Here is a 25,139-nt window from a genome sequence, read left to right on the forward strand (position 1 = left end):
GTGCAACGTCACGCCGGCCTCTGCCGCAACGTCACGCTGCCTCTGCCGCCGCAGGCCGGCCCCGCACGCAGTGCCCCTCCTTCCCCCATCCCCCAACCCCCGGCCTGAGTGAGCCGGAGGCCCCGAATCAGCGGCTCCTTTAACCCCGTCCTGTCTGAGCGAAAAAACAGACGCCCTCCAGCGACCTACACGCAGAGGCAGGGCCAAATCCAAAGCTGAGCTCCTGTGAGCTGTGAAAACAAAGAAGAGAAAGGGAAATCTCTCCCAGCAGCCACAGAAGCAGCGGATTAAAGCTCCACAATCAACTTGATATACCCTGCATCTGTGGAATACCTGAATAGACAAGGAATGATCCCAAATTGAAGAGGTGGAATTTAGGAGCGAAATCTATGATTTTTTTCCCTTTTCCTCTTTTTGTGAAGGTGTACGTGTATGCTCCTGTGTGACATCTAGTCTGTATACTCTAGCTTCCACCATTTGTCCTAGGGCTCTATCCGTCCATGACTTGTTTTTAAAAAATTCTTTTTCTTAATAATTAAGTTTAATTGTAATAACTTTATTATACTTTACCTTCGTTCTTTCTTTCTTTCCTTCCTTCCCTCCCTCCTTTAGACAACGAATCACCCCAAATTGAGGAGGTGGTCTCAGGGAGCAGGATTTATGATTTTTCCCCCTTTACCTCTCTTTGTGAAGGTGTATGTGTATGCTTCTGTGTAAGACTTTCTCTGTATAGCTTTGCTTCCAACATTTGTCCTAAGGTTCTATCCGTCCCTTTTTTTTTTTTTTTTCCTAAATATTTTTTAATTCAATAACTATATTATACTTTATTTTATTTTTACTGTATCATCTTTCTTTCTGTCTTTTTTCCTTCTTTCCCTCCTTCCTTCCTTCCTCCCTCCCTCCCTCCCTCCCTCCTTTCTTTCCTTCTTTGCTTCTTTCTTCCTTCCTTCCTTTCCTCCTTTCCTTCTTTCTTTACTCATACTTCTACTAATTCTCCCTACTTTTTCTCCCTTTTATTCTGAGCTGTGTGGATGAAAGGCTCTTGGTGCTCCAGCCAGGAGTCAGGGCTCTGCCTCTGAGGTAGGAGAGCCAACTTCAGGACACTGGTCAACAAGAGACCTCCCAGCTCCACATAATATTAAACGGTGGAAATATCCCAGAGACCTCCATCTTAACACCAGCACCCAGCTTCACTCAACGACCAGCAAGCCACAGTGCTGGACAACCTATGCCAAACAACTAGCAAAACAGGAACACAACCCCACCCTTTAGCAGAGAGGCTGCCTAAAATCATAATAAGGCCACAGACACCCCAAAACACACCACCAGACGTGAACCTGCCCACTAGAGAGACAAGATCCAGCCTCATCCAGCACAACACAGGCACTAGTCCCCTCCACCAGGAAGCCTACACAACCCACTGAAACAACCTTAGCCACTGGAGACAGACATCAAAAACAACGGGAACTACGAAAGTGCAGCCTGCAAAAAGGAGACCCCAAACACAGTAAGATAAGCAAAATGAGAAGACAGAAAAACACACAGCAGATGAAGGAGCAGGATAAAAACCCACCAGACCTAACAAATGAAGAGGAAATAGGCAATCTACCTGAAAAAGAATTCAGAATAATGATAGTAAGGATGATCCGAAATCTTGGAAGTAGAATGGACAAAATGCAAGAAACAGTTAACAAGGACCTACAAGAACTAAAGATGAAACAAGCAACGATGAACAATGCAATAAATGAAATTAAAATCACTCTAGATAGGATCAATAGCAGAATAACTGAGGCAGAAGAACGGATAAGTGACCTGGAAGATAAAGTAGTGGAAATAACTACTGCAGAGCAGAATAAAGAAAAAAGAATGAAAAGAACTGAGGACAGTCTCAGAGACCTCTGGGACAACATGAAACGCACCAACATTCGAATTATAGGGGTTCCAGAAGAAGAAGAAAGAAAGAAAGGGACTGAGAAAATATTTGAAGAGATCATAGTTGAAAACTTCCCTAATATGGGAAAGGAAATAGTTAATCAAGTCCAGGAAGCACAGAGGGTCCCATACAGGATAAATACAAGGAGAAACACGCCAAGACACATATTAATCAAACTGTCAAAAATTAAATACAAAGAAAGCATATTAAAAGCAGCAAGGGAAAAACAACAAATAACACACAAGGGAATCCCCATAAGGTTAACAGCTGATCTCTCAGCAGAAACCCTACAAGCCAGAAGGGAGTGGCAGGACATACTGAAAGTGATGAAGGAGAATAGCCTGAAACCAAGACTACTCTACCCAGCAAGGATCTCATTCACATTTGATGGAGAAATTAAAACCTTTACAGACAAGCAAAAGCTGAGAGAGTTCAGCACCACCAAACCAGCTTTACAACAAATGCTAAAGGAACTTCTCTAGACACGAAACACAAGAGAAGGAAATGACCTATAGTAGCGAACCCAAAACAATATATAAAATGGAAATAGGAACATACATATCAATAATTACCTTAAATGTAAATGGACTAAATGCTCCCACCAAAAGACACAGATTGGCTGAATGGATACAAAAACAAGACCCTTATATATGCTGTCTACAAGAGACCCACTTCAGAACTAGAGACACATACAGACTGAAAGTAAGGGGATGGAAAAAGATATTCCATGCAAATGGAAACCAAAAGAAAGCTGGAGTAGCAATTCTCATATCAGACAAAATAGACTTTAAAATAAGGACTATTAAAAGGGACAAAGAAGGACACTACATAATGATCAAGGGATCGATCCAAGAAGAAGATATAACAATTGTAAATATTTATGCACCCAACATAGGAGCACCTCAATACATAAGGCAAATACTAACAACCATAAAAGGGGAGATCAACAGTAACACATTCATAGTAGGGGACTTTAACACCCCACTTTCACCCATGGACAGATCATCCAAAATGAAAATAAATAAGGAAACACAAGCTTTAAATGATACATTAAACAAGATGGACTTAATTGATATTTATAGGACACTCCATCCAAAAACAACAGAATACACATTTTTCTCAAGTGCTCATGGAACATTCTCCAGGATAGATCATATCTTGGGTCACAAATCAAGCCTTGGTAAATTTAAGAAAACTGAAATTGTATCAAGTATCTTTTCCGACCACAACGCCATGAGACTAGATATCAATTACAGGAAAAGATCTGTAAAAAATACAAACACATGGAGGCTAAACAATACACTACTTAATAATGAAGTGATCACTGAAGAAATCAAAGAGGAAATAAAAAAATACCTAGAAACAAATGACAATGGAGACACAACGACCCAAAACCTATGGGATGCAGCAAAAGCAGTTCTAAGGGGGAAGTTTATAGCAATACAAGCCCACCTTAAGAAGCAGGAAACATCTCGAATAAACAACCTAACCTTGCACCTCAAGCAATTAGAGAAAGAAGAACAAAAAAACCCCAAAGCTAGCAGAAGGAAAGAAATCATAAAAATCAGATCAGAAATAAATGAAAAAGAAATGAAGGAAACAATAGCAAAGATCAATAAAACTAAAAGCTGGTTCTTTGAGAAGATAAACAAAATAGATAAACCACTAGCCAGACTCATCAAGAAAAAAAGGGAGAAGACTCAAATCAATAGAATTAGAAATGAAAAAGGAGAAGTAACAACTGACACTGCAGAAATAAAAAAAATCATGAGAGATTACTACAAGCAACTCTATGCCAATAAAATGGACAATCTGGAAGAAATGGACAAATTCTTAGAAATGCACAACCTGCCAAGACTGAATCAGGAAGAAATAGAAAATATGAACAGACCAATCACAAGCACTGAAATTGAAACTGTGATTAAAAACCTTCCAACAAACAAAAGCCCAGGACCAGATGGCTTCACAGGTGAATTCTATCAAACGTTTAGAGAAGAGCTAACACCTATCCTTCTCAAACTCTTCCAAAATATAGCAGAGGGAGGAACACTCCCAAATTCCTTCTACGAAGCCACCATCACCTTGATACCAAAACCAGACAAGGATGTCACAAAGAAAGAAAACTACAGGCCAATATCACTGATGAACATAGATGCAAAAATCCTCAACAAAATACTAGCAAACAGAATCCAACAGCACATTAAAAGGATCATACACCATGATCAAGTGGGGTTTATTCCAGGAATGCAAGGATTCTTCAATATACGCAAATCTATCAATGTGATAAACTATATTAACAAATTGAAGGAGAAAAACCATATGATCATCTCAATAGATGCAGAGAAAGCTTTCGACAAAATTCAACACGCATTTATGATAAAAACCCTCCAGAAAGTAGGCATAGAGGGAACTTTCCTAAACATAATAAAAGCCATATATGACAAGCCCACAGCAAACATCATCCTCAATGGTGAAAAACTGAAAGCATTTCCACTAAGATCAGGAACAAGACAAGGTTGCCCACTCTCACCACTCTTATTCAACATAGTTTTGGAAGTTTTAGCCACAGCAATCAGAGAAGAAAAGGAAATAAAAGGAATCCAAATCGGAAAAGAAGAAGTAAAGCTGTCACTGTTTGCAGATGACATGATACTATACATAGAGAATCCTAAAGATGCTACCAGAAAACTACTAGAGCTAATCAATGAATTTGGTAAAGTAGCAGGATACAAAATTAATGCACAGAAATCTCTGGCATTCCTATATACTAATGATGAAAAATCTGAAAGTGAAATCAAGAAAACACTCCCATTTACCATTGCAACAAAAAGAATAAAATATCTAGGAATAAACCTACCTAAGGATACGAAAGACCTGTATGCAGAAAATTATAAGACACTGATGAAAGAAATTAAAGATGATACAAATAGATGGAGAGATATACCATGTTCTTGGATGGGAAGAATCAACATTGTGAAAATGACTCTACTACCCAAAGCAATCTACAGATTCAATGCAATCCCTATCAAACTACCACTGGCATTTTTCACAGAACTAGAACAAAAAATTTCGCAATTTGTATGGAAACACAAAAGACCCCGAATAGCCAAAGCAATCTTGAGAACGAAAAAAGGAGCTGGAGGAATCAGGCTCCCTGACTTCAGACTATATTACAAAGCAACAGTCATCAAGACAGTATGGTACTGGCACAAAAACAGAAAGACAGATCAGTGGAACAGGATAGAAAGCCCAGAGATAAACCCACGCACATATGGACACCTTATCTTTGATAAAGGAGGCAGGAATGTACAGTGGAGAAAGGACAGCCTCTTCAATAAATGGTGCTGGGAAAACTGGACAGGTACATGTAAAAGTATGAGATTAGATCACTCCCTAACACCATACACAAAAATAAGCTCAAAATGGATTAAAGACCTAAATGTAAGGCCAGAAACTATCAAACTCTTAGAAGAAAACATAGGAAGAACACTCTATGACATAAATCACAGCAAGATCCTTTCTGACCCACCTCCTAGAGTAATGGAAATAAAAACAAAAATAAACAAATGGGACCTAATGAAACTTCAAAGCTTTTGCACAGCAAAGGAAACCATAACCAAGACCAAAAGACAACCCTCAGAATGGGAGAAAACATTTGCAAATGAAGCAACTGACAAAGGATTAATCTCCAAAATTTACAAGCAGCTCATGCAGCTCAATAACAAAAAAACAAACAACCCCATCCAAAAATGGGCAGAAGACCTAAATAGACATTTCTCCAAAGAAGATATACAGAATGCCAACAAACACATGAAAGAATGCTCAACATCATTAATCATTAGAGAAATGCAAATCAAAACTACAATGAGATATCATCTCACACCAGTCAGAATGGCCATCATCAAAAAATCAAGAAACAATAAATGCTGGAGAGGGTGTGGAGAAAAGGGGACACTCTTGCACTGCTGGTGGGAATGTGAATTGGTTCAGCCACTGTGGAGAACAGTATGGAGGTTCCTTAAAAAACTACAAATAGAATTACCATATGACCCAGCAATCCCACTACTTGGCATATACCCTGAGAAAACCAAAATTCAAAGAGAGTCATGTACCAAAATGTTCATTGCAGCTCTATTTACAATAGCCAGGACATGGAAACAACCTAAGCGCCCATCATCGGATGAATGGATAAAGAAGATGTGGCACATATACACAATGGAATATTACTCAGCCTTAAAAAGAAATGAAATTGAGCTATTTGTAATGAGATGGATAGACCTAGAATCTGTCATACAGAGTGAAGTAAGTCAGAAAGACAAAGACAAATACCGTATGCTAACACATATATATGGAATTTAAGGGAAAAAAATGTCATGAAGAACCTAGGGGTAAGATAGGAATAAAGACGCAGACCTACTGGAGAACGGACTTAAGGATATGGGGAGGGGGAAGGGTGAGTTTTGACAGGGCGAGAGAGAGTCATGGACATATACACACTAACAAACGTAGTAAGGTAGATAGCTGGGGGGAAGCAGCCGCAAGGCACAGGGATATTAGCTCGGTGCTTTGTGACAGCCTGGAAGGGTGGGATGGGGAGAGTGGGAGGGAGGGAGACGCAAGAGGGAAGACATATGGGAACATATGTATATGTATAGCTGATTCACTTTGTTGTAAAGCAGAAACTAACACACCATTGTAAAGCAATTATACCCCAATAAAGATGTTTAAAAAAAAAAAAAAAAAAAAAAAAAAAAAAAAAAAAAACAGGACCTGAGGCATGATGAACACTCTTGTGTTTAAAATTATTAAAATAAGCAAAAATTAGAAACACTCATCTACAGAATAAACTGATACAAGCATACAATGTAATACTATATGCAGCAAATGAATATACTAGAGTTAAATGTATCCAGAGCTTAATCTCAAAAATAATGTTACACAAAAAAGCAAGCTGCAAAATAACTATTATGAATTGTTCAGGAACACAAATACATATGTAGTAAAAATATATGGAGATTACCCGGAGGGAGAAAATGGGATGCCATCAGGGGCCTCAACCGAATTGGTAATGATTATTTCTTAAAGTGGGAGATAGGCACATGGGGATCCATTATATTATTCTTTATATCTTCCTAAGTGTCTTAAATATTTCCTAATATTTTTCAAAACAAAGTGGATGGCCTAAAGTGAGTTTCAAAGATAAGAATACATTTAAATATGTTCAAAATAGTAGTATACCAGTTTCTCAAAAAAGAACCAAAATTTAAAAGAGCTTCGATCATTAACAGTGAGGATACACACTGCATTAGATTAACTCTAAAACACCAGAATAGCAGTAGGTATACTGTGCATTTGAGTAGTCTCTCAGATCCATTTAGCAATCAGAAAATATAAGAAATACAATGTGGGCAAAGCAACATTTCCTTATACTGGCTTATTTCTGATGCAAACTCACTCTTAAGCCTTAGCATTTTCCTCCTGACAACAACACAGTCTTTGCCTAAGGATCCCAAATAAATGTTCGTCTCAAGACTTAAGAATTTTTATATGTCACTAAAAAACAAGGCAAAAACAAAAAATAAAATACCAGAAATTTACCAATAGACCAAGTTACAGAGTTATATATTTTACTTTTTTTTTTAATGCTTCAAAAACATTAAATAGTTTAAGGCATAATAGAGAGAATCTGGTAGTACCTATACCTGTCGCGTCTTCCATCTCGGGCACTGCTGTGACTGTAACTTGTACATAGTTTACTGAAGGAAACTAGTTTCAGGTCAAGCTCATTTTCCAGCTGCCGAGCCTGTTTCCTGAGATCTTTAACAAAATTACAAAAGCAAATAATTAGACACAAAAAAATCCATCAGTAGATATAAAAATCACAAAACTTTTCTGAAGAAAACAAACTATGAAAATGATCATATATCTAGAGGCTCCCTTAAAGAAAAGTATTAAAAGAAGCAAACCAAACACCTACCCAGGAAAGCAAATTGTCACTTATTTAAACTTCAGATGAGGCAAAAAGGGGAGAAACAGTGGGAAATGCAAATTTTCAGCTTTATCCCAAAGACAGCTAGACAACAAATGCTGTTCTAACATCCCTGAAATTACTTATATAGCAATAGTTAAAATTTTTAATTTTAATTCAGGGGAAAACAGAAGAGAATACAAATCACAAAGGAACCAAGTATGGTTTATGACAAGCATTATATCAATTTACCAGCTAACTTTATAAGAAAGAAACCATCACTGTTTTTGACAAGGATTTTCCTATCTCTTTATGTTCCAAAGCTTTATTAAGCTTATGAAATTCTTAACAGTACAGTGAGTAAGTGCTTGAGTGTAAAGAAAAAACTCACTGACAAAGATTTAAAAAACTGTCTTTCAATAAGCTTACTGAAAGATATTTGGAGAGGATGAGTTTGACAGTAAACGATGTGCTACCGACAAGGTCAAATATAAGTAAAACAGAAATAAGAGTGTAAGTTTTTAAAGAACAGAAGCAAACAAGCATGCAGAGAAATTGGTATAATGGTTTGGCATCTAAGGTGGTTGAGTGAGAGGAAGCCCATATCTAGATGTGAATACTCTCATTAATGGTGAAGTAGAGGTCAAAATAAAAGGGCTGAAATACAGAAGCCATAGTATAAAGATCTCATCTTTCAGGAATAAAAATATGAAACATATTTCAATATACTTATCAGCAACCAGAAGTAGGAAGCAGCATGCAGGTAATACAGGGGAGCACATTTTCTCAGAGACCAAACCTCAGTTAGAATCTCAGCTCAGCCTAAAGTTCTGAAGTTCTGAGAACTGGCTCTGATTTATTCACAATCTACTTAACCTATGAATCTCTGCTTTTTGTTTTTTAAACCCCTAGCTTCAGGGTTTTCCTATGCATTACTAATCATGTGTTTAAGGCACCTGGCACAGAGTAGGCTGTCAATAATAAGCCGCTATAATTATTAGAGCATGACGCTTCAAGAAAGTATAGCCTAATGACTAATGTTCAAGATACCAATAGCCACTTCTACATAATTTTAAAATATTTTCTAGCTAGCACACACATTTCAAATAACCGTTTTAATACATGTTTTAAACTATAAGCATGCTTCTCTGTAATTAGTAATTGTCTTCTATAGTAGAAAACATCAAGTAAAAGCATTTTGAAAGTATGACAAGCAAGTATGGATGACCTTAGAATTAAGTATTTTAGACCAAGTGGCTGATAGTGACAATACTGCTATTTGTGGTGGGTTCCAGAGGCTTCGGTGGGTAGCAAGAGGAAATAGGTTAAAAGGGAAAAGGGATTCGGAGAGTAGTTTCTATTTTGCAGTGAAGCAAAGAGACAACTGAAAGAAAAAGGTCAGCCTTCTCTGATCTCTGCTTATCATCATGGTCCAGGAATGAGTTTTACATGAGCCCATTTTATCAAATCATATTTTCAGATTAAATAAACTTGCTTGTCAAGTCACAAGATTTTTTTTGGTAGAAGAGGTAAAGCAAATGCAATAATTACAACTCACACTGGTTCTCTCAACTTTCTCTTTTTAACAAAACCGATTTCCAGAGCAGAGGGTAAAGTTATTTCCTCTGCCTTCAAACGCGACTCCACACCCAGTCCTCGAAGTCCCAGCCTGAAGGTGCCAAGCGGACCCAACAGGAGGGAGACATTCCGCTCACACAACTTCCCTCGATGGACCGGACTGACAAGTTTCTCCTTCCTCTTTTCCTACTCAACTGCCGAACAGTTACCTCAACTCTAAGGCGCTGACACCTCCAGTCTCCTGGACTCGGCATATTCTCGCTCAACACTCGTTTCCTCCCAGAGTTCACACCCAACCCCCTTCGTCCGAGTTCCGCTCCCCCCTCAACCCAGCTCTCCTCCGGCGACTCAAACCCTCTTCCTCTCGGTCCCGGCTCAGCCCTCTCTGCCCAACCCCTGCCCCAGGTCCCGCTGCCGCTCAGGTCAGTCCCCTCCCCAGACCGCACGGTCTCCACAGCCCCCAGGCCCAGCGGCTCGAACTAGCCCAGCCCTGCCCGTCAACTCGGCCGCTCCGGAAGACAGGCTCTTCCCCCTGCTGCCTCCGCCAACACCCGTCCTCGCTCAGCTCTTCTGCCCCTCGGCGAGACGCACACGGAAGTCTCCCCTTACCTTCCCAGTAATTGCTGGTTCCTGCCGCCATCTTTGTTGTCCAACGTCAGTCGGGATAGGAGAGTAGAGGCGATGCGAGCCAGAGAGTCATTTCCACGCCTTCTTCCGCTTGGCGCCAGGGCCGATGGGATACGTGAGCTTCCACAGACACCGCCACCTGGCGGTCAATTCATCATTTTACACCTTTTGAGCAGCGAGACTGACAACTTCAGGTTTAGCACCTGACACTCCCTGAACATCTGCCTTTCTGGTGTTGGTATCCGCTCTCCACGCCCTAAACCTACATCATCGCCCGCAGCTGGGCTTATCCCCTCTCCAACAGGGACCTCCCAGGCTGAGAAGAAAGTTATCCTTAGACGCAACTACCTGTTTCCTTCACCTTCTCTCAAATGTGCATCTTCAGCCAGCCTCTTTCTCTTCTCCAAGCCAGAGGCTCTTTTCTTCCCAAGACCAACCTCTTCATGCTACCTCTGCCTGTGTTCCATTATCCCACATCTCTGATATATGTGTGCTCTTCTCCACTGGCCGCCTTTTCCTCTGTCTACGGTAGAATCCCAGCCCTCTTTCCTTCCCAGCCGCCAAATCTAAAAAGTGTGTGCTAACTGCTTCCATGTGCCTCATCCTGACCCCTCAACCTGTTAAAATCAGCTGTCCAAACTCACTCTTTATAGATACATAAATTATCACAGTTTGCTCGTGTCCACATTTTACCAGTTCTTGTGAAATGCAGAAATCTTACCTCTTGTAAAGGTTTTAAAATCACACCTGGGGCTTCCCTGGTGGCGCAGTGGTTAAGAATCTGCCGGCCAATGCAGGGGAAACGGGTTCGAGCCCCTGCCTGGGAAGATCCTACGTGCCGCGGAGCAACTAAGCCCGTGTGCCACTTCTGGGTTGCCAGCTTCTCCAGCGTCCATTATGGGATATATGAGGCAAAAAGAAAACCAAGGAACTCACCACAGTGTCGTTCCTTGGATGCTGGAGGTCCCTTGGAGGTCCCTTGGAGGTTCCTAGCTAGTCTGCCTTCTTCTCTCCACCTTTCTGAGTCTTCTTTGTTTTATATATAATGCATGAGGTTTTTTGCTGTGCTTAGTGGGAGGAATAGAAGAGAAATACATCTAGTCCATTTTGTCGAGAAGTGAAAGCCTCCGTTTAATTTTTAATAGATTTTAATTATCTGCTAAAATTCTTCACCTTGGGGGCTTCCCTGGTGGTGCAGTGGTTGAGAGTCCGCCTGCCGATGCAGGGGACACGGGTTCGTGCCCCGGTCCGGGAGGATCCCACATGCCACGGAGCTGCTGGGCCCGTGAGCCATGGCGGCTGAGCCTGCGCGTCCGGAGCCTGTGCTCCGCAAAGCGAGAGGCCAACAACAGTGAGAGGCCCACGTACCGCAAAAAAAAAAAATTCTTCATTTTGTCTTATACTTTCTTGAATTTATTCCTTGCCATGTTTTAAAGTTTCTGATTGATAACTGAAAAATCTGCAACTCCCGTGGGACTGTTTCTATTTTTTTCTTGATCTTTCATCATTTGAGATGTGACAATAAAAGTAACTTTTAACTGGATGCTATATCTTATAAATTAAAATTTGTATCATTTGAGGCTCTAGATGGTATCTTGCTCCAGACACAGTTTGCTGCTTCTTGCAGGCAGTTCAAGTAGGGGCAGATCAACTTACTCCAGTATGGGATGGGACTAATCCTGAGTGGGATTCTACATAAAAATTGGTCTGTTTCTGACTAGCCCTTACTTCTAATGTATAGCCATTCAAGTGTCCTAACTTAAAGTTGACCGGTGCCCACTGCCTTGATAGGTGCTGAATTCATATTTCCTGTGGTACTGCCTAAAGCTTCTGCACGGTTCTCTGCCTCTTGCCTGGCCTCTCTGCTACTAGGCATCTCTAAACTCTTAGTCACCACTTATGAATCACCAATAATTTCAGGTAAAAACTTCATTATTTTCATCCCTGAATTCCCTTTGCTAGGATCTTGACCCCTAAGTCTTTGTTACTTTAGTAGCGCTCCAATCCTTCGACAGGTTTTTTGGTGGTTGTTTTAAAATCTAAGCTTTTCTAATTATTCTTGATGGGAGGGTCTTTCTGTTTTAATCCACCCATAACTGGAAGTAAAGCTAAGTTATGTTATTATCTCTAACTTATCTGTAGATTTTTTGTATTTTTCACATGCACGATCATATCTACAAATAACGACAAATTTGTTTCTTCCTTATCAATATTCATATCTGTTACTGATATTTCCATGCTTCATGGCTGAGATCTCTTCTGTCCATACAGCAAAGTTCACATGCTTTAGTGGGGTTTTTGTTGGTTTGTTTTGGTGATAGGGAGGGGTCATAGTGTTCCAATTTTGCAGTTTTCATTTATCTTGCAGGACTGTACATTTTCCTTTTTCTTTTCTCTCTCATCACCTAATTGTCAAAAGGTCCATCTCCTTTTTCACTTTTTTTCTGTATTTCAGAGACTGCCCGCTTAGATTACACCAGCCCCTTTAAATTGTGCTTTGAAGCCCCTTCTCTATGGTTTGTGCTCAGATCTGCTTGCACATAATTTTTAGAGCATTCAGACATAATTATGGTGCACTTAGTCTTTTTGGCAGTATTCTTACACTAACTTTAGGCCCATTTGCTGGCATCCTTCTTCTCTCTTTCTTGAAGTTCATCTCCCTCTGCCTTCTCTCCACAAAGCCTTGCTCTGAGGTGGGATTGGGGCAGGCATGTGAAAGTATATGCAGAGATTTGGTGATTTTTCTCATTTTATTGTTAGTTTGAAGTTTCAAAATTGTCTGGCTTCAAGTTACACTGAGGTTTTTGTATAGATTTACTTTTTCCTTCTTGTTTTTTGCCTTATTTTACAACGAAATATTGGGAGATAGGGAGCTTAGGTTGCCACCGATGTTTTCAGCTACCTGGACATCTACCTTCCTTCTTTTTAAAATTTTTTGGCCGCACCACGCGGCACGTGGGATCTTAGTTCCCTGACCGGGGATCGAACCCGTGCCCCGCAGTGGAAGCCTGGAGCCCTAACCACTGGACTGCTAGGGAAGGCCCTCACCTTCATTCTTGAAAGATGTGTTCAATAGAGAATTCTGTGTTGGAAGTTAATGTCTTCCCTAGCACTTCCAAAGCTTAATTTCACCGTGCTGGTTTCCTTTGTGGGGAGTGATTCTAATCTCAGTCTAATTGCTAATTCTTTGAAGTTAATTTCTTTTCTTTCTGCTTTACATTTTTTCTCTTTGTCTTTGATGCTCAGCAGTCTCACCAATGTGTCTAAGTGTGGATGTTTACTTTGTCTGTCTTGGATGGTGTTTCATCTACAGATACCATTTATCAATTTTGGAAAATTCTCCATCGTTGTCTCTTAGTTTCCTATGCTTCATTCTTTCTCCTCTTTCTCTCTAGAACAAATGATCAAACATGCATTCATCATATTTTTACCCTCTCCTTCCTATTTTCTACCATTTTGTCTCAGCTGCAGAGGAGAGAATCTATAGATCTGCCTTCTAGTTTCTGCTTCTCTGTGTCCAAACTGCCATTGCCAACTATCCATTTTAGTTTCTGTACTTTCATTTCTAGAAGTTCTATTATTTTACCTGTGATAGTCTCAGGTTTATCTTTTATTTCTTTGAAAACAGTAAGTTTACTTGCTTTACAGTGTTTGATAATGTCGTCATCTGAAGCTGGTGAGCTTTTTCTGCTTTTTTTTTTACTGGTGGTGTCTTATTTCTCTACATGCTTAGTTATCTTTTTCCATGTTTGGTCATCGCTCTTGAAAAATAGTGAGATCTCCAAATCTAGTACGGAGATACCTTCCGCTAGAGAAGATCTGAGTTGAACTAGAAGTAGTCCCACATGGCTTGACACCTGGACTACCCAGGCTCTACATACCTGACTAGGTTCTAGACATCGTGTTCCCTCCTATGCTCACTCCTTTTCAAATGTGTTCAAGTCCCGCTGAATAGCAAACTGTACAATCCTTTCTCTTCTGCCCTCCCAACACCCACACCCTCCAAATAAAAGTCCAGCAGCCAATTCTCTATTATCTTCGCAACTTTTCGGGAAATCTAAATCTTCTAAATTATTTTTAAAATCTAGCAGTCATCCAATTCAGCTATTACCATAATATACCCACTCCCCATCTATCCCATTCCCTAACTATCTTTAGGATCAATTTTTCTGGGCACCTGCCATCTTTCAAACATCAAATCAGAAGTCGGTTGATCTTGAGAAACTCTAATAGGAATCATACAAAAATAAGTGATGATAATACTTATAAATAACTGCAAATACTCGAAATTACTAGTGGTTCAGATCTAGCAATCTAGACCTTCCCTGTGATTCTTTCACTTTGGCTCAACCTCAATGACAATCACAGAATATAATCCATATTAAAACAATTTCTATTTAATCCATAATCTCTTTCTACATGTTCTATCTTAAATTTCTCCTCCTCCTACTTTTATTTTCCACCTACAGCTCTGACTATATCAAAATCTCTTCATACAGCTTCTAATTGAATCAATAAACTGTCTTAGCTGAATTTGAGGCATCCATCTCTATATACTCCCACTTCCAATTATCACATTTTTCAATCTAATCAAGCTTCTCACCCTTCTGCTTTCAAGCTTCTTCCAGGCTGGCCTCTAAACCTGAATGACTTTCTACTCTAATTCTTGCTTGCCTCGTTGACATTTGTTTACACAGTAATAGAGAATAGGATTCCAGGCACAATGCCAAATAACATGCTTGCTTTTAACATTCTACTGATTAATGTAGGTGGAAGTTGTGATACTAAAGTTAAAATCTGGCTTTATAGGCTGATTTCATTGGTTTTGAATTGGGAGTTAATGGTGTATTTATCTGAGGCTTGTAAACAGCATAGCATCAGTTGGCATTCTAACTGCAAGTGAGGGTGAGAGGTGAAGACCTACGTGATAGCATTTATTCATAACTGAGTAGTGCATTAGCATTGAGCATTCATGTTTACTTTGCTGAGAACAATCAGCTTCTAGAAATCTGAAAAACTGAACATAGTCGGTAGGTTACTATTTATAACACAAAACAAAAGTTTCTTGATTGAGTTATGAGATAACTCCAGACAAAAATTCAGGAAAATATTTCAAACGTTGGGGAAAAAAGAGCCATCTTTATGGTTCATACTTCTCGCAGCCCTTAAGTAAGGCTGTTTTCACTGAATAAGCATAAATATAATCTAATTTTATTTAAAAACAAATATGAAGCATTTGGCACAATTTAAAACTTTCCTGCCATGCTATAGACAATTTATGGAACCGCATAATGGAAACTTTTTTTTCATTTTTAGTATTCATGTCTAGGGATTTCTTCTACATTTAAAAGGCCACCTGTAAACAGATCTTTGTTCATATATTTGATAAAATAACTTTCTTTCACGGGATCAGAAAACAGCAAATGATGCTTGTTACCATGGTAATTCAATTCTGAGTCAAATATTATGTTGGGCCCTTTGCTAACATTATTTCACTTAATTCCCGCTACAATCCTTTCAGGTATTATTCCTTAACCAGTAGAGAAACTAAGACTCAGAGAATGTTAAGAAGCTTATACAAAACTAAGTCACACAGGAAGCAAGAGCAGAGCCAAGAGTCAGTCTGAGATTGGTTCAGCTCCAAAGTCCATGCTCAGATCTCTATGCTGTACTTCCTCTATAGCAGACTTTCTTTTCAGAGGAACCAGTCACTATAGAAGTACAGCTTATTTCCATTTCTATTTTTCTGGTCTGGAGTATGAATTCCTTGTCAGCAGAGCCCATGTTTTTTATATAACTTTGTTTTCCCAATTCCTATTAGAGCAGCAGTATCAACAAGTTATTGCTAAATGAAAAGGGGATATTAAATTCATTGCCACTGTGCCTAAAAGTGCCAGGACACATCACTCTAACTCGGCTCATCTGTAAAAAGAACCAAATTTTAAACAAACAACCTTGAAATGGGTACATAAACCTTTCAATGGCCACTTTTATTATGTTCATTGTGGAATGAATGGACACATATCAATCTAGCTGAGCTGTGGCTACTATGTAATTATTCCAGAAACATAGTTTTATTTTAAGTCAATTCATGAAGACAGAAACACTCTGCAGCTAACAACCTGTATTCCTTGCCTGGGACTATTTTTCCCCTCATATAGGTAGAAAAACTAAATCCATAACTTTCGAATTGGAACAGTAACTTTTTCTGGTCTATTGCTTTTGAAAAAAGATGATGAGACAAAACACAAAGAAAGACAAACATCATAAAATAACTTTTATACAGGATTAGTAGATCTGTTTACATATAAAAAACAGAAAGGCCCTCATTACATTTAGATTTCACATAAATTACACAGATTGACTTTTTAAAACTACTATTCAACTTTGTTTAAAGTCCCTTTTAAAAATTTCATTTTGAAGGCACAGTGCATGAAAATGAACCAAAGACTGAAGCACTTGAGATCAATGAGTTCTGGGCACCTCATATAAATAGCTATAGATTGTTCTGGAGCTGGGGAATGTCACTCTGAAAAAATGGGGAGGTGAAAAGTTGATTTTTAATGTGTGTAAAAAAATACCATTATGGCATACCTCCAGAAAGTCTGCAGCATGGCCAGCATAGAAGGTAGCTAGTATACTCATGTTATGCCATTTGTAAAAGCCATAATCATACATATTTATATAATTTATATCCAAATGCCTCAAAATGGTAGCCTATTTTCAAATTTCACAATAGATTCTGCCAAATGAAAATCAACTAGGATAATATTCTGAAAGTCAAGTGGAATATTAATGAATTATTGCCAAAAATAGGAGGATTGGATGTTGGGAAACATTTCTTCGTGAACTGGAAATCCAAGTTCAGCTGACATTAATCAAGGGCTCTAATCACCCCCCCAAAATCTGCTTTAATTAAAGCAAATCAGAAACCAAATACTTATCGAAAATTTGCTATATAGAAGATCACTGAACATCAACCATAGTGGACTTTTTTGTAGTAACATTAAAGTTGCTACCGTTAAAAACAATTCCACCAGAGAACCATGACATAGGGCACTAGTACAGCATTCATAGCCAAGAAGCTTTTAATACAGCAAGGACAAAACCTGGCACAAGTGCACTTCAGGCCACAAGAAAATAAAATGATTTACTGCTGAGAATAAATGGAAATAGAAGAACAGGTCCTGGTTACTGAGTAACCTGGTGTTAGCTCAGAAACACAATAAGCTCAGGCATAAGCACTACCTTTTATTTATTTGTCAACTCATAATTAGTTTTAAGTTCAGTATTCATTAATTCAGCAAATCCCATTCAGGTGAAAGTTACCAAAGATTAACCAATCAATCACACTGGGCCAAATATACATTACGTTTCCTTTCTGGAGAATGACAAAGTCCCGAAGCACATTCCCTCCAAAGAGAACTGCAAGCATTCCTCAACTGGATGGGATCCCAACTACTACTCAAATGTTCAGCAAAATACATCAAAACTAAAGGGTCTTTCCTTCTGAAATTAATTTGAGTTCATCTTATTGAACTGCATAATCAGTACAAGTGCATTTACACAGGCAGACACTTTGAACATTACCTACTCAATCACTTTGCTTTTATTAAGGAGCTGGGAGGGAAGAAGGCTTACAAACTGATCACCCGGACGAAAAAAACAAAAGCCTTGTGAGTAAAGAAAGGCACAACTCAGGCTTGGGCAAATTTCTTAATACTGTGATACTTACTTGCCTCCATGACTCCAAGGAAATGGAAAGTCTCTAGGAGAAATACTGAAGAAATGCATTCCCCATGCCATATGGCTTCAATGCCTTAAGCAGTTGATGTGGTCTCATATTAGATTAGATCCACAAATAAAAGACAAAGCAGGGCAGAGAACACAGTCTTAGTAGTCATTACCCTGTACATTCATGTTAACAGGTAACATAGGCTGAGAAGGCCTTGTTTTCCAGAGCAATGCATTATTTAGAAATTCAGTAGAGATTCAAGATTCATAGCAGAATTTGGTTTTCCTTTCAGGAAAAATTATTAAAAGAACTATTTGTATGTTCATCTCTAAAAATATAGTTTACACATGCTTAAAAGGCATGGACTCCAGCCACTGTGATGTACAGTGAAAGACATGTTTAATTTAAGACAGAGATGAATTTAAAAGGCATCCTCTAGTGAAGACCAATGCTAATAAAGTAAAGGTTGTCATGTCAACTTTGTTTCATTTCTACCTGCAATGTCCCAAGCAGAGCCAGCCACTCATAGGCCCTTTGTTGGTTTTCTGACTTTGCACTCAAAAATAAAGCTGCAAAAAGCGATACCACCACATCATCCCCTTAAGGAAAATGTAGAGCATTATTAGAAGAAATTAAATCATGTATATTTCATTAAGTATTAGCACCCCACAAACTCTGTTCTGTGTACGTGGTGGGCTAAGAGTGGGGTGGCAAGGGCTCAAAATTTCGAGTTGTTAATAACAGGATTAATACCAGAATGGCTTAACCCGGAAACACCCAAATTAGATCACAGATACTCATTAATAAATGTCATGACTTCATTATTCCTGCTAAACCAAATCTGTTTATGAAGCCACTCCGGGTACATTTCTCACAATACTTGGTTGAATGACCTAGATGGGTGGTAAACCACCTCCACATGAAGGCTTTGGGATGATAGATACATTAATGGATATAGAATACAACTTGAAAAGATGAGAGCAAGTTTTTTGATCCCCTGATTTAGTACAAGTTCAGCAGCAACTTGGCCATTAAAACATTCAAAGGTATTAAACCATTAGATCATTGGTAAGACTCATACTTACAAAAAGCATCATTTCCATTGAATAGCATGATATGACAGACACAATAAAACGCAAATCTTTTAGGCCTTTGCAGTAACCCCACTGGCACTGAAGATAACACTTTCTCACTACAGTGTTACTTTTTTTTTTTTAATGGAGGGAGCCATATTTAAGTGCTTTCAACTGAACTTTTAACAAAATTGGTTGATCAAGAAGAGACCGTCAAATGAAACATTAGGACAAAGAACCCAATCACACGCAGAGGCCTTTACGAATAAGGTTGGCCAAGCTATTTCAATAACAGGATGCTATGATAGGGCGCTGGCTTGGGCTAACAAGGAGCGTAGATATTCTGCGTTCAAATGTAGGTTAAGAATGTGCAAGTAGGTCTCTTCCACGCTTCCAGGTATTTTCAGTAGAATTCAGATCTTGTCGATTGCCAGGTCATCTGAAAACCCTAAGTGTACAACATAGAAAAAGGTTCAAATTTAGGAAATAGTAAAGAATTAGGCATTCCTAGAATAAACTAGTGCTTCACAGATAAAAGCAACAGCACCTGTGGGTTTTTACCAAGTTAAAAGATAGGCAACACGAGTTTTAGCTTTTGCTAGATCTCCCTCTCAACTCTACGCAAATGGACACTGAGATCTTTTACAACAGTCAACAAGTTCTCCCTTAAAATGGGGATGTTTACAGCTTTGCTAAACCTTACACAAGAGGTAGTGAAATCCTGCTTAGAGCACAGCCCACCGGTTCTGATCTAGCCTTGGAACAGGTAGAAAGCCAAATACGGAAGCCCGTTTAATCATTTCCAAATGTTACATAAGTTTCAAAATCAATTCAGCCTCCATTAAACCTGAATAATAAGAGAAACTCCAGCTATTTAATAACTAGAGAAAAGTACTCCTCAATAGGTTGAAAAAACCTCAAGTTTTTAAAGCTTTATGTCAGATTCTGACTGCTGTCCCTGCCTTAATGTTTCTGGATTCTTTTGGCCATTTAAAATAAAGAGAAAAAGCTAAAGCCACTAGTAAACACCTGGTGTGCAAAATACAACATCCACTAGTTGGCTTTCTTCAGTTATAGCATAAGCTCCAAACAGCTCATCTTAAATTAAGAAGAAAAACAAAGTGGCTGTCCCATCTCTGCATAAATAGAAAGCAGATTTTTTTTCTTTTTAAGGTAAGAGTACTTTAAGGAGGGGAAGTTCAAAACTGCCAGCCAAATTCACAGAGAATACAGATTTAGCAAGTTAACTTCCCAAAGCTCTTTGAAGAAGCAAAATAGTCTCTCTTCTTAATGCAGTGTCTCCCAAAAGGAACTGTAACTTTGCTTGGTACTTATGCTGGGAGAGATGCAAGGTGTGTGTTTCAATGTTTGCTGGAATATAATGTTTCCTCTTCAGTGTCTGTTTCATCCTGGAACTCGTGGCTTAAGAGAGACTTCTTGGAGCCGGTTGACATCATGCGAATTTCATCTTCATATTCATCATGATGCTGCCTGAGCCGATGAAAGCCATCCTTGTGTCTGTTAGACTTGATTGAGCAGATGCACCAAATAATGCAGGCTGTTAGGATCAATGCCGACATGGTGGCACCTGTCAACCAAAACCATCCCGTGAGTGGTGTTCTAGTTGAAGAATACAAATAAGCAGCTGCTTACAATAGCACTTTTTATATTATGCCCTTCATTTATTTTATTTTATTTTCATTCACTTAAAAATAACCTTTTTAATTACAGAAGTAGTACATGTATCATGTGCAAAATTAGAAAAATACAGACAAGCAAAATACTAAAAACCCACACCCCAAACTCCACTTCACATCTCCATTACCCCGAGGTCATTTTTAACAACCCTAGGGCATATTTTTTCTGGATTTTCCTTCACGTGTGTGTATGTACACATATATTTTTTCTTTTACCACAATGAAATCAAACTGTGTCTACTGTTGTGTAACCTGCTTTTCATCAATCAATGACTTCCACTTTTCCTTTCTGGTAAATTTTCATCTCATCCCAAATCCCTCATTTATTTAAAATATTTTTACATAAGGTTATCAGAGTAACAGTCTAAGTAACAGAAAATAATACCAATAAAATCATAATAAAAATTAAGTTCATGGGACTTCCCTGGTGGTCCAGTAGTTAAGACTCCAGGCTCCCAGTGCAGGGGGCCCAGGTTCGATCCCTGGTCCGGGAACTAGATCCTGCATGCGTGCCACAACTAAAGATCCCACATGCCGCAACTAAAGATCCCGCACGCGACAACGAAGACTCTGGGTGCCGCAACTAAGACCCAGCGCAGCCAAATATTTAAAAAAAAAAGTAAGTTCACAACAGCAAATGGGTGGCAGAGCCAGATTTAAACTGAATCCCAGCTCCTATGTTTCTAAGCACTTAGTGATTTATGCTTTATCCGATTCAAGTTAAGAACTCTACCATAAACACCCCACAACAGGCTCTATGATTTGACCATGTTTCCAATATACCACTCTCTCTCAACTAAGGATCTCTCCCCAACACACCCTGTAATAAAACTTGGTTATTTTGCATCAGGTCCAAGTTGTACTTAGAAATGAACCAAGGTTCTTTGTGTCAAAAGATACAATACAGCAGAGTATTTATTATTTTACCACATTTTTTCTTTCTAAACTTTCAGTGATTCAAGCAATGGCACACATTAAGCCTGGAGAAAACAAATATTCCCTCCTTCCAGGATCATGGAAAAAATAGAACTAATATAAGTCAAAGTCCAAGGGACTTATGATCTTAGTATAAAGCAAATCATTCATTCAATCAACAACTCTTCATTAAGACCCACTACATGCCAACCCATGGTTCTAGGCACTGGGAGGCAGATGAAATCCCTGTCCTCTCAGAGCTTATGTTTTAGTAGGAGAGATCGAATACAGACAAATAGATGACTAATACATAATGTAACGGCAGGTAGTGATAAGTGCTTTAACAGAAACAAGCAGCGGTGAGATAGTGACAGGGGTACTATTTTAGCTAGGGTGATCAGGGAAGGCCTCTCTGTGGAGGTGACATTTGAGTACAGACCTGAAAATGTGATGGGGCAAGCCATGAGAACATATGAGAAAATAGTGTTCCAGGAAAATCATGTTTAGATAGGAGACGTTCGAGGAAAAGTGATTATTTTCGGGTGATTATGGAGGTGATCCACTCTCAAGTTGAAATGTCAGGATTGGTTTTAACTTCAACTACTGAAAATTTAAATTTTTTTACCTGATACAGTTACCACAAGCTCCCTTGGCAAACCAAATATCCGGTTATCTGTGTCAAAGACTATTACCACAGAACTGGCTGCATCATGATGCACAAAGACCTAGGAAGATAAAGTGCAAGAATTAGGAAAATGTTTACCTAAGGTATATTGTATCCCTGCTATATTCCTAGGGCCTTTATAGCAAACCAAGGAGATGGTTCACTGTCATCTAAAGTACACAAAATGCTACAAAAATTTCCCTTTTGTTGCTAAAGGATAGAAAGATAACAAGGTACCATAATCAAGAGGTGGTCACATTTTTCTTTATTCCCCACAAGCTTTCTAACAAGAGTTTCAAATTAAATGTAAGTATTATTAATAATAAAAATTTACATGAGACCACTCAAGTTGAGTTTCTTACCTGGGAATGTTGTTGCTGATACCCATCGGCAATGGCATTGATGTTATGGACACCTGGGGCTAACAGTACATGGAAATAACCTCCCTCTTTTGTGTGTACTTTTATTCCTTCATTGAGCACAATGACTGCTTTAGAGATTGGTTTTCCAGTCTTATCTTTAACAAATCCATGAACTCCCTTGTGAACCTTAAAAAAATAAATGTTTAAGATATAAATTTATGTTTTCATAATGCCAGATATTCTAGAGGCCATAACTTGAGGCCTGACAAAAACAAACAAAACAACAAAACCCTCTGTAAGTCTAGCTTATTCGTCCCTCCCCACTGACTCTGACCTTGTTTGCTACTCATTCACTGCTTCAGAGGCACAGAGATGGAAATAAGGGGAGAGAGGCCTCTGATAGAGTCAAAGCCTAAATGTTTGAATCCAAGTCTTCCGACGTCTTGAATGCTTTACTTCCCACCACAGGACACTGTCTCGAGTAACTCCATGTGATATTCAAATGGAAGAACCTGCAGCATCTCACAGGGTTAAATTACCTCAATATACATCAGGTATGCGAACTCATGGCACCTATTTAGGCAATAAAAAATGAACAAAACTCTCCTTTCTACATACATTTAAAATAAACAATACAAAATTTTGGTAAAAGATTAAGAAAGTATTTTGATAAAGGTTTTCACTGACCATATTTCTGGGAGTTCGCTTCTAGTTAAAATGGAAAGACTCACCTCCACCAACATGCTAAGAAGAGATTTTTTATTTTCTGCCCACAACGAAGGGAGTTGTGCTGCACTAGGAAAGTAGCAGCAGCTTGTGTATACTGTGATTTCTGGACAGTGGCCATAGGTAACACTATAATCCTGGAATATAAGATTCAAAAACAAATGTAGGAAAATTAATAAGTAAAAGTAAGGATGAGGCTATGTAATATGACAAATGGAATGAATGGAATAAAAAGAAAAGCTGGGTGATGTAAACAAAGAATCTGTAAAGCATTTTACAGCAAATATAAATAAACCAGTTGGTATTATAACCAGTCACAAACATGGCCACCCCTAAGAGAGTTCTTAAGATCAGGGACTATGTCTAATTCATTTTTATATCTCCAGTGCTTCCTACAGTGACTGACAGTAGAGGGGTTCTTATTAGGGTTTGGTGAATAAATGAATAAGTACATGCAGAGGGCCAGCTTCCCTCTAAACCCTGGAACTTCACTGCTGTTACTGCTGTTTTTTTTTTTTGTTTTTTTTTTTGCGGTACGCGGACCTCTCACTGCTGTGGTCTCTCCCGTTGCGGAGCGCAGGCTCCGGATACGCAGGCTCAGCGGCCATGGCTCATGGGCCCCGCCGCTCCGCGGCACGTGGGATCTTCCCGGACCGGGGCACGAACCCGCGTCCCCTGCATTGGCAGGCGGACTCTCAACCACTGCGCCACCAGGGAAGCCCCTTACTGCTGTTTTTGAGTTCTTAGAGGTAAAAGCACAAGTATTTGCTCTCTGATACCCTCAATCTGCAGGCTCGAACCTACCATACAGCAATATAGCAATTATTTAGGTAGGAACTACTTGTGTGGACAGGTTCCAAAATCTAACTTACCACTTTTTCCCCCCAAACCCATTCTTCTTCCTAATTCAGTTAATGACAGTAACTCATTTTCTCAGACAGGTATGAAATCTTTTGTCTTTGACTTCAATTTCTTGCTATCGTCCAGAATTTGCCAAATCCTGTGAATTCCACTTCTACAACATCTCTGGAACTTCATCCCTTGATTCCATTCCCATTGCCACTACTCTAATCTAGGCCCTCAGTAGTTCTCGTCTAGGCTATTCTAAACCAGTCTCCCTGTGCCACAGTCTCTCCTTCCTCCAAACCATCTTAACCCACTGTTAAAAGATTTCCATAGAATAGCTCAGATCATGTCACCATATCCCTGCTCAAAACCTTTCATGGCTTCCCATTCCTTACTAAAACAAAGCATTCAAAGCTTCAAACTCTCTTTCCATTCTTGTCTTCTGCTGCTCTCCATTACACCCCATATTCTAACTAATGTAGACTGATTCTTTAAAAAAAAAAACATTAGTTTTGTATTGGAGTATAGCCGATTAACAACATTGTGTTAGTTTCACGTGTACAGCAGAGTGATTCTGTTATATGTAGACACGTATCTATTCTTTTTCAAATTCTTTTCCCATTTAGGTTATTACAGAGTATTGAGCAGAGTTCCCTATGCTATACAGTAGGTCCTTGTTGGTATAGCAGTGTGTACATATTAGACTGCTTCTTGACCTCTGCCCTTACTGCTTCCTCTTTATGGATGTCTTGGTTCACCATCTCTGCATCCCTAATGCCATCTCATCTATGAAAAGAAGGCTACATCTCTGACTAGGTATAACCTTTTCTGTCTTTAATTTCTCATGGCACATTGACATCTCTTCTAGATCACAGAGATTAATTCTGTAACATAGTTATTTGTATAATGGGCCATAGAATATTCTCTATCTTTCATATAGAAAAGTGCCTCACGCATAGCAAGTTCTTAATAAATAAAGGAGGGAAGGCAGGCAGAGAAGGGAATGAAGTCAATT

At 39.0% G+C, this 25,139-nt stretch overlaps 2 protein-coding genes across 4 annotated transcripts in view; both read right to left on the reverse strand.

Moving 5' to 3' along the window:
* GOSR1 (golgi SNAP receptor complex member 1) overlaps positions 1–10,196 on the reverse strand; it is a 58,348-nt gene extending 48,152 nt beyond the window's left edge. Inside the window, exons 1-2 of one of the 2 annotated variants that reach the window (XM_032615943.1) lie at positions 10,089–10,196; positions 7,636–7,750 (exon numbers count right to left, since the gene is read on the reverse strand). In XM_032615943.1, coding sequence (XP_032471834.1) covers positions 7,636–7,750; positions 10,089–10,119 — 146 coding nt within the window. In that variant the 5' untranslated portion in view covers positions 10,120–10,196. Of the gene's footprint in view, positions 1–7,629; positions 7,751–10,088 lie in introns of both variants that reach the window. The other variant, XM_032615942.1, reaches the window with a different exon arrangement.
* Positions 10,197–16,362: 6,166 nt separating this feature from the next.
* Positions 16,363–25,139, reverse strand: part of CPD (carboxypeptidase D) — a 67,386-nt gene continuing 58,609 nt past the window's right edge. For both annotated transcript variants that reach the window (XM_032615147.1, XM_032615148.1), the window contains 4 exons: positions 23,284–23,415; positions 22,553–22,738; positions 22,152–22,251; positions 16,363–20,502 (listed from right to left, as the gene is read on the reverse strand). In XM_032615147.1, coding sequence (XP_032471038.1) covers positions 20,276–20,502; positions 22,152–22,251; positions 22,553–22,738; positions 23,284–23,415 — 645 coding nt within the window. In that variant the 3' untranslated portion in view covers positions 16,363–20,275. The remainder of the gene's footprint in view (positions 20,503–22,151; positions 22,252–22,552; positions 22,739–23,283; positions 23,416–25,139) is intronic.

This window comes from Phocoena sinus, chromosome 20, assembly GCF_008692025.1.
Source record: "Phocoena sinus isolate mPhoSin1 chromosome 20, mPhoSin1.pri, whole genome shotgun sequence".
NCBI classification, from domain to species: Eukaryota; Metazoa; Chordata; class Mammalia; order Artiodactyla; family Phocoenidae; genus Phocoena; species Phocoena sinus.